A 10,508-nucleotide genomic window follows, 5' to 3' on the forward strand; every position below is an offset into this window, starting at 1 on the left:
CAGTCTACTCTCAAAAATGCTACAATTATATCTTTTTTTTGTGGTACTGGAGTTTTTATTCAAGACTTGTGTCTTACCCTTGATCCATGCCTCCAGCTATTTTTTTGCTACAATAAAATTTCAGATATATTCTCATGTTTTTGCCCAGGAGGCCAATCTTTCTACCATTGACTCACCCTATATGGCTGGGATTATATACTTGCCATCGCATGCAATTTATTAGGTGAAGTAGGATTTTCCTCTAATGTATTTGCCTATGCTGGCCTCAGATTAAATGCCTTTCTTAAATGCACCAGAATGGAGACTGAGATTTCTGTGTCAGCTCCAGGCTGCAGAGGGGTCATCAGGATTTTGGTTTGAGAATAAACTCTTCTATGTTTAAGCTACTTTGACATGGTTTTCTTTTGTATAGAAAAACTTATTTATTGGAAGATAAACAGGCATTTTCTCAATGTCTTCCTGTACCAGGGAGCATGCCAACATTCAGCCAGGTGTCCTTCTCTGTGGGTCAATACAATGGGCTCAGAATCAAATACCAAGCAGCAGAAAGTGTTGATTATGTCATATCATGGAGTTGCTCTCTAAGAAGGAGCTTAAAAGTAGTGAGATAAAGCCGGGCGCTGGTGGCTCACGCCTGTAATCCTAGCTACTCAGGAGGCTGAGATATGAGGATCACTATGAGGATCACGGTTCAAAGCCAGCCCGGGCAGGAGAGACTGTGAGACTCCTATCTCCAATAAACCACCAGAAAACCGGAAGTGGTGCTGTAGCTCAAGTGGTAGAGCGCTCGCCTTGAGCTGAAGAGCTGAGGGACAGCGCCCAGGCCCAGAGTTCAAGCCCCACGACCGACAAAAAAAAAAAAAAAAAAAGTAGTGAGATAAAACAATCTGACCAATGTAATTAGTGAAGTTAACTTATATGTGTGATTATAATGTTATATGTGAGTAAATACACATTTAAGTTGTTTACAGTTTGGGCCTATTACAAAATTGCTACTCTGAGTATTTGTGTTGAAAAAAATAGTATTACACGTAAGTGCAGGGAGATTTTAAGGATGAGACAGAATATTTTTGGTTTTTGTTTAAGACTAGGACTTGAATTCTTGATCTGATGCTTTTGCTCATTGGCTGGTGTGAGACCACGTAAGACATAACTACAACTCCCAGAATAAATACAATAAATGAGAAACCTAGCAAGATAGCAGGAAAACAAAAGATAACCACTAGAAGCTATAATTTACCAACAATTCAGTAAAATTTTTGGATGTTAGTTCTGAAGTCATGATATGCATTGAAATGGAAGCTGAAGAAAAATGAATTTCACTTAAAAACTCGAACATCCCTTCTTTCTATACCATATAAGAAAGCAAAGTGGGCATCTTATGCCATGTCTAATGATACTGGGGCTTTGTGATGACACTAGGTCCTGAATGCAGTGACAAAAGACACTTAAGCATTTCATAAGTGTTGACTTCTTTATACAGTCCCCTTCATTTTTCGGGCCCTTAGCATCTAACTTTAGACAGGTACAAGGGTAAAGACATTATTATGTCTTATAGATCCCCTAATCAACTCCCTTGCTTATTCAAGGAGAGATTAATATTTACACTACTGAGGAAAATTTATGCAGAACTTGTAAGGAAATCAAGGAAATGTTAGGTCTACTCACCTTGGTAGCTGTGAGGCAAACAGGTCTGGGTTAGTCCTTCTGGACAGAAGCCTTTCTGTTCCACTTATACTGTCAAGGTATATAGAACTCCTGACTGCCATAAACTACCACTAAAACTTCAGTTTTAATCTTGTTTATCTCTCAAGAAGAAGGAAACCCTCTGTAGAATCTCAGTCCCTGAAGTACAACATTTCTTCTCCCTCTCCAATTACTACATTTGCTTGTCTCTGAAGTTATCTCGGCCTTAATTAAGTTTTAATTATTTTCATAGAAGGATGTTCACTGAGAAAGTGAACAATAATGTTTCTATATCTAGAGATTTGTATTTCTCCAGACCTGTCTTCTTCTTCCAAAAATTCCAAGTTAGTATGGGGACCACCTTCTGACACATAAAAAATTCACTTCCTTTTTTCTTTCTCTCTTTTTCTTTTCTTTTTCTTTCTTTTCTTCCTGCCTGTTCTGGGGCTTGAACTAAGGGCCTGGGCATGGTCCCTAAGGGTTTATTTATTTATTAAAAATTTTTTTTTTCCTTCAGGCCAGTGTTTACCACTTGAGCCTTAGCCTTAGCTCTACTTCTGGCTCTTTTGGTGCTTGATTGGAGACAAGAATCTCATATACTTTCTTTCCCTGGCTGGCTTCAAACCATGATTCTCAGATCTCAGTCTCCTGAGCAGCTATGATTACAAGTGTGAGCAACTGGAGCCTGACTCCTTTACTTTCTTAATTCAGAAATATAATAAGTGTTGGTTATCACTGGGGATTATACTTTTTGAGGAAGACTCAATCATGGACTTGCGCAGGCTGTGATTCGCCTTGTTCTACCTATATACATTAACAGTTCAGGGTTCTTGATAGCTGTTTTAGTTCTTGTATAAACAACAACAACAACAACAACAACAACAAAAAGAGATTTAAAACTGGATCCAGGATTCAGTTGCTCACACCTGTAATCCTAGCTACTCAGGAGGCTGAGTTCTGAGGATCATGTCCATGAGACTGTTATCTCCAAATAATTGCCCAAGAGCTGGAAGTGGAGCTGTGGCTCAAGTGGTAGATTGCTATCTTTAAGCCTTGGCCCTGAGTTCCAGTTCCAGAACTGGCACACACACACACACACACACACACACACACACACACACACACACACACACACACACACAAACAACAACAACAACAATAACAACAACAACAACAACCACAACAAATCAAGCTAGATGGATCCACTCCTCCCCTTCAAAAGACTTAATCTGTCATGAAATTCAAAGACAATTCTTCCATTTACCTATATCCAAGTGTAATCCTTCTTTTCTTTATTCTACGGATGAGTTCCTTTCTACTCTCTGACTCAAAAGAACATACATAAATATGGGCACAGGACTGAGAGTGAGAATCACATCAGTTTTGCAGAAGTGATGGTAGCACTGGGTACTAGGTTGGTTCCTGGTCACTGCCCTTCCCACTGTTTCCTGAGTTTTTGTGTGCCTGGCATGCAAAAGAGGCTGTGAATATTTGTGCCATAAATGAAAGAATACCTATTTCCTGATAATGAATGACAAAATTAAAGAGAGAATAAGTTGTATATAATTGAAAACTAGAAATAAATATTAAACAATTCCTTTTTTTTTTTTTTTTTTGCCAGTCATGGGGCTTGAACTCTGGGCCAGGGTGCTGTCCCTGAGCTCTTCAGCTCAAGGCAAGCACTCTACCACTTGAGCCACAGCACCACTTTGGTTTTCTGGTGGTTAATTGGAAATAAAGAGTCTCATGGACTTTCCTGCCCTGTCTGGCTTTGAACCATGATCCTCAGATCTCAGCCTGAGTAGCTAGGATTACAGGTGTGAGCCACCAGTGCCCCACTGAATTCCCCCTTTTTTCAACAATAGAAAATATAGAAAGATATAAAGTGAAGTTTGATCTACTATGTTTTATTAACTTGCCTAGTTATTCTCAAATTTCATAGTTTCCCAGATATTTCACCAGAGATTCTTCATAAATATAATATCAAATTATAGGTATTTCACTGCATTTGAATCCCATTACTATAGCACTGATTCAAGTTACATATTATGTCATTCCATACAAATACATTTAAACTCATCATTGCTTAACAAATCCCATAAAATCCCTTTCTATATGTGGATATTTACAGATATTTCAAATAATTAAAATGGATTTCTTGTGTTAATATTTAAGATTTTGTATTTAGGGAATAATGAACTATTTTTGCTATTGTAACTGTGAAAGAGTAAGTTTATCTGTAGGATCGGATTTAAGAAGAGATCCCTAGGCAAAAAGAAGTAGGGGCACTTGTAATTCTGACAAAATTGACCAAATTGTTTTCATGCTCCCTGCTACTGAGTGTCATATTATAAAACAAGATTCACAAATACAGAATTAAAATCACTTCTTTAGGGTAGGCAACAGTAGAATGAGATCTTTCACTCTGGTTTGCTAAGATGTCTGTGTCAGCGCAGGACTATAGGTCACCAGATCCTTATCTGAGTAAACTCTTAAATACTTTGACTCTATTTTATTTTACACAAAGTATACCAGTACTAAGAGTTCTTTCAAACTTAACAAGAATAAATTTAAGGAGACAAACATGCTCTCCATGTCTTTCTCTTCCACTGAGCATACAAATCTTTACCCATATGGCCATCTCTGTGAATTAGTACAACTGGGCTGAAGATGGCATAACCAAGAGTCAGAAATTCTCGAGTATTTAACATGAAGTTATTCTTTAGGGAAAAACTAAAAAAGACAGATAAAAGACAATCTATCCAATAAAAGAAAAGAAAACAGAACATCAGAAGGAGAACACTTTCAGCAGCTTTCATCTCAGGGGGAGTTTTGTAGAGAAACTTGGAATTGTGAAGGTATAGAACATGCTGGTGGTGCTTGTAGAGAAGAAATACCATGTAGCCGCTGGCTGCACCCATGATACCCTGAAACACAGCATCTCTCAAGACCATGAAAGTAAGAAAAATCCATCTCCTTATTAAGTTGTCAGGTAGAAAATAGCAATTATAATAAGTATTGTTAGGTTGTGATATGTTCAGACTTTTACTTGTGACAGAATAGAGCAAGTTAATGCATACTAAGGAATTGAGTATCCAAAAGAAGAAAATAAATGGGAAGATATGCCATGCAGACCTTGGCTTGAACCTTTTCCACTTGGAGGCATTAGGACTGACCGAGATGGCTTGAATCACTGTGAGGTGACTGCTGGTACAGACAGAAAGGCCATGGGCCATTCTTTCTAGGAAAACAATAATCTTACAGCCTATATCATCTAGGAAATTTTGCATACCAAAAGCTGCTATTGTTTTTGGCATCCCTTTTGAAAGAAGTGTTATGATATTTGCCAAAGCCAAATGGATGAGAATAGGGTATATATATTTTTTCTCAGTGGGTTTTTGGAAACACCACATGTAATTCACAAAAACAAGAATGTTCCCCACAATGCCAAATGCAGTTTCAAAGAGGAAAATTATCCCCTTAATGGATTTCAAAACCATTTCTTACTTAATAGGTAGACAATCTTAGATCCAACAGGTACCTTTTTGAAAACCTCTATTCCCTTTTCTGTGACACTTTTCGTCACTTTTTTCAATTAAGGTACTTGACAATTCACACTTAAAAATAAAAATTTTCATTGCAATGTTTTTGAGCTCTATACTAGCAAAATCAACCTACTTATTCACTTTGTTACATAATTCAATCTCAACATGGCAGGCCTAAACCAAAAAGTCCATCACCCAGAATTTTCTGTTTGTCATTCCATTTCATCATATTGTTATCATTCCAACAAAGCCTTGAGCTCAGGTTTAAAGTCTCTGCCCTTCTCATACCTCATGTAGAGACATTTGTGAAATCTTCTTGCATCAACGTCTTTAACATCTCTTAAAGCTAACTATAGTTTATTTTTCATACTACCTCTTATTTTGTTTACCTCTTATCTTGATCAGTATAAGAATGTTCATGTTTGTATTTGGCTTCAAAGTTTTAAATCTTTGGTACCTATACCTTAATATTTCTGTATTTCTTACTTATAACTATATGTGTGATTGAACTGCTCATAAATATCTTGTAGTTACCCGGTAGTTTCTCAGTGTCAAGTCAAAATGTAGAACCTTCCCAAATACGATGTAGCAAGATATTCAGGAAGATGTCTCTAGTCTGAAAAAAAAAATCAGATATCCTAGTTTGTTGTCAGGGATTGTGTCTTAAGAGAAGAACCCTTGAATGTCCCTTTGGAAGGAATTTAGGAGATACTGAATTCCCACTGAATGACTTTAGGGCTCTAAGGAAAGCCTGGATCACCTTTGGATTAACTGATGTTTATCAAGGTGGGCTTGGGGAAAATGATGAAGTGTGTGTTATGTACTGTCATGTGATGACTGTACACTGTGAATTGTGAATTCAGAGTGTTAGCTGTATGCAGTGATGTAGGTTGAACATCATTGATAAGACAAGGGATCACACATAATGGCATTTTACAGATGCTATATGGCTTTGGGAGGAGCAATTGTTTCCATTTATTTTGCAGCCTGTTTTATTAGGTCCTTTTCTCCAACCTGATTGTTAATCACACTACTTTGATCTTTCTCAATCCAAGCTGATTTTCAGAATTCAGACCTGGACAGAATTTTACTATTTCATATCTAAGAACTCAAATTTCCTTCCCTCCTCCTCCTCCTCCTCCTCCTCCTCCTCCTCCTCCTCCTCCTCCTCCTCCTCCTCCTCCTCCTCCTCCTCCTCCTCCTCCTCCTCCTCCTCCTCCTCCTCCTCCTCCTCCTCCTCCTCCTCCTCCTCCTCCTCCTCCTCCTCCTCCTCCTCCTCCTCCTCCTCCTCCTCCTCCTCCTCCTCCTCCTTATAATCATCATCAAACTAAGGGGCAAAAATAAAATAAATCATTATGCTTGGCCCAATCTATGCGGTTTGCTTATGTTTTGTATACTTGATACGTTTTCTGTTAGCTTTCACTCTTTACTAAATGATGCAGGATTTTTTTTTTATCCTGTTAAGGTTTCAGATAGTATTAAGTGGATAAACCAAGGTTTGCTCTCAGGTTTGGGACCAGATAGTATTATGACTCTGTGAATATTAGTATTAGTATTACCTTCTAACCCCTGACAAATAGGGTAATTTTCATCTATACTAATGTATGCAGTAGGCATAATGAATATGTTTCAAGTATTAATGGCAAACACATCAGTATCCCCTAATAATATTTATTATATATTTAGTCAGGGATTTGAATCTCTTGAAAATGACTGCAGTCAATACTTAACCAATGTTTGAATGGACTTATCAAATATTTTTCTGTTTGTATTTTTCTTTTTGTCTAGACTGGCCCATTTTTCCTGCCCTATCTTCCTATTGCCAGACTCGAAAGCTCTAAGTCATATTTTGAACCCAATTCTGAGAAATCTAATAAGTGACTTCTTTTTCTTTGTGACTGAAGTAAAAAATGTCAGAGAATAGAGAGTGACTGATCTATATTGTCTCAGCAAATGTTACTTTAAAAGCATTTTGAAGCCTGTAGCCAGTGGCTCATGCCTGTAATCCTAGTTACTCAGGAGGTTGAGATCAGAGGATTGTGGTTCAAAGCCAGTCTGGGCAGGAAAGTCTGTGAGACTCTTATCTCCAATAAACCAGCAGAAAATCGGAAGTGGTGCTGTGGCTCAAGTGGTAGAGTACTAGCCTTGAGCTGAAGAGCTCAGGGACAACGCCCAGGCCCCGACAGGGGTTCAGGCCCCATGACTGACAAAAACAAACAATAAAAGCATTTTGCATTCAGCAAGATGGATACTACCCCATCCTGCTCTAATACCCAACAGCTGAGGTAGGCACATGCATCCACAAGGTCCAGTGTTCTCACACAGAAAATATAAGATTATTTCTCCTGCCGGGCGCTGGTGGCTCACGCCTGTAATCCTAGCTATTCAGGAGGCTGAGATCTGAGGATCGCGGTTCAAAGCCAGCCCGGGCAGGAGAGACCGTGAGACTCCTATCTCCAATAAACCACCAGAAAACCGGAAGTGGCGCTGTAGCTCAAGTGGTAGAGTGCTCGCCTTGAGCTGAAGAGCTGAGGGACAGCGCTCAGGCCCAGAGTTCAAGCCCCACGACCGACAAAAAAAAAAAAAAAAAAAAAAAAAAAGATTATTTCTCCTTGCCTCATAATAATAAGATACAATTGAAATGATTTAGTTTACAATACTTCATGGACTGGCACTTTCATAGAAGGAATTATCAAAAGAGCAAATATAAAATTCACTCTTACTAGTGTTGAAAAGTCCTTCCATTAAGTAAAAATATAACAAATAAGAATATAATAAGTGAAGCTGACTTATAAGTACGGTGTCATATTGTGTGTTGGGATAGGGAGATTTTTAAGGATGAATACTAAATGAAAACCTTCAAATTCATCCTATGGTGCACTCAGAAAATAGCAACATAATGTAAGAGACAATATTGGTCCATATTTGAAATGTAAAAATGCTTCAAAAATGACCTGTACAAATATTATCAGTGTCAATGATGCTGATAGGGTAAAAATATGAAGGTGAAAGTGGAGGCTGGAAAAAAATGGCATTTTTGTCTTGGACTTTTATTTGCCTGTGTTTGTTTCTGAGAGAGTTTCTCTGTGTAGCCCAGCTTGACCTCCAATGTGCAATCTGGAGGCTGAGGCTCTTGAGATTACTAATATGTACCACCATGTCTATCTGGAAGACAGAATTTTTGAAAGAACACAAAAATTTCCGTGTTTTACAATTCCTTTTGAAAAGCAAGGAGGTCACTTCATGCAAAGCTCTGTGAGTTGTCAGGTGAAGAGCCCCAAAAGGTGCCTACACATTTCTACAGAATGATTTCCTAGACTAGTTGCTTCCATCTATCTGTATGGCCTCAAATATTCTGTGTAAAGTTTAAGAGAAGAGGGAAAACCCTAAAGATCTTAGACTCTTTCATCTATCTACTACTCCTTGGCTAACTCAAAGAGAGATCTATGCTTTTGCTAAAAATCTACATAGCATATGCTAACCAAGTAATTGTGTAGTCTACTCACCTTGATATAGCTGTGGTGCAGAGGAGCTCGGGTTATTTCTTCTGGTAAGGGAAGTTTCTCAGGACTTATTTATACCTTTAGGATTTGTAGAGTTCTTCAATACTATCAAGTATCACCAACATTTCAGTTTTAATTGCTGTCATCCTGTCAGGGAGAAGGAAATCCTCTGGAGAACCTCTGTCCCTGGAACCTTTCCCCTTTCACAATTAGTACATTAGTTTGACTCAGAAGTTATCTTAGGCTTAATTAGGAGTTACATATTTCAATGGGAGATATGTGAAATGAAAAAGTGAACAACAAACTAGGCATCTGTATCTAGAGATACCCCTTTCTCCTGGACATTTTTCACCCTCCAGAGTTCCAAGCTGTGATGGGACCATCTTTCAAGACATAAAATAATCCTCCCCTCCACCTCCTTCTTTCCTCTCTCTTTGCCCTTCCCATCCCCCCTCCTTTTCTTTCTTTCTTCCTACTTTTCTTCTTCTTTTTTTTTTCTTTTTTGGTGATACTGGAGCTTGAATTTATTTATTAGGGAGGTGTGATAGCATTTGAACCAGACCATTTATTGCTTTAGTTATTTATTATTTAGGAATAGATTTTGTCTTTTTTGCCCAGGGCTAGCTTCAGATGCTGATTCATATCTACGAATTCTGTGTGGCTAAGATTACAGGTATCTACTACCACTCTTAGCCACCATTTCCCCCCCCCCTTTTTTTTTTTTTGGGTCCAGTCATGGGGCCTGGACTCTGGGCCTGGGCGCTGTCTCTCAGCTCTTCAGCTCAAGGCTAGCGCTCTACCACTTGAGCCACAGTGCCACTTCCAGCTTTTTTCTTTTTGCTTATGTGGTGCTGAGGAATTGAACCCAGGGCCTCATGCATGCAAGGCAAGTGCTCTACCACTGAGCCACCTTCCCAGCCCCAGACCATTTTCCTTTCTGGGGCAGGAAAACTTTGAAACTAAGTTACCTAGAATACTCTGATCTTCAAGCAAGCCACAGTGACATGAACAAAAGAAACTCATTAATGTCCTAGGGTATGACATAATAATAGTAACTGCAAGTCTATATGGACATGGTAAAATCAAACCAAAAAGAGCAGCCATTTACTATTGTTTATTAGACAGGAAAACCACCGAAGTATATCCATGACCATTAGGGAAATATAGAAGAGCTGTTTGTCAAAACACAGTGTCAATTCCTCTGCATCAGTTTTTATTTGATTGATTGATTGATTTTTGCCAGTCCAGGGGCTTGGACTCAGGGCCTGGACACTGTCTCTGAGTTTCTTTTGGTCCAGGCTAGCACTCTACCACTTGAGCCACAGAGCCACTTCTGTTTATGTGGTACTGAGGAATTGAACCCAGGGTTTCATGCATGCTAGGCAAACACTCTATCACTAAGCCACATCCCCAGCCTCCATATCTGTTAATATTTTGTACCATAAAATCAGGAAAGTGGTGACATATTTTTAAAAGCAACTTGATCAAACACCTAATTACAGAGCTACTCAACTCAAATAAATAATCTGGTTCCAATTTATAAAAAAATTAACAAATTCTTCACCAGAACCTTCCTAGTAAGCAGGAAGTCCTGAGTTCAACCTCAGTATTGGCAATGAATGTGTGTGTGCATATGGTGTGAAAATATCACAAATTAGCAAAAATGACAACTATCATTACTGTCTTTCTACTAGAAAGCTGGGAGATAAATGGGTTTTCTTATTCTTATGGTTCAAGTAATGCCATGTTTCAAAGTGGATTAGTCACAAGAAAG

The 10,508-nt window shown here is 38.5% G+C and overlaps 1 protein-coding gene across 1 annotated transcript; it reads right to left on the minus strand.

The window, feature by feature from the left end:
• Positions 1-4,256: 4,256 nt before the first annotated feature.
• Positions 4,257-5,210, minus strand: LOC138827652 (putative vomeronasal receptor-like protein 4). Its single transcript, XM_070023274.1, has one exon. It carries the CDS (start codon positions 5,184-5,186, stop codon positions 4,257-4,259), a length of 930 nt encoding a protein of 309 aa, XP_069879375.1. The 5' UTR covers positions 5,187-5,210.
• Between the last annotated feature and the right edge of the window lie 5,298 nt (positions 5,211-10,508).

Source organism: Dipodomys merriami, unplaced genomic scaffold, assembly GCF_024711535.1.
Source record: "Dipodomys merriami isolate MVZ:Mamm:240054 unplaced genomic scaffold, mDipMer1.0.p SCAF_16, whole genome shotgun sequence".
Taxonomy (NCBI): domain Eukaryota; kingdom Metazoa; phylum Chordata; class Mammalia; order Rodentia; family Heteromyidae; genus Dipodomys; species Dipodomys merriami.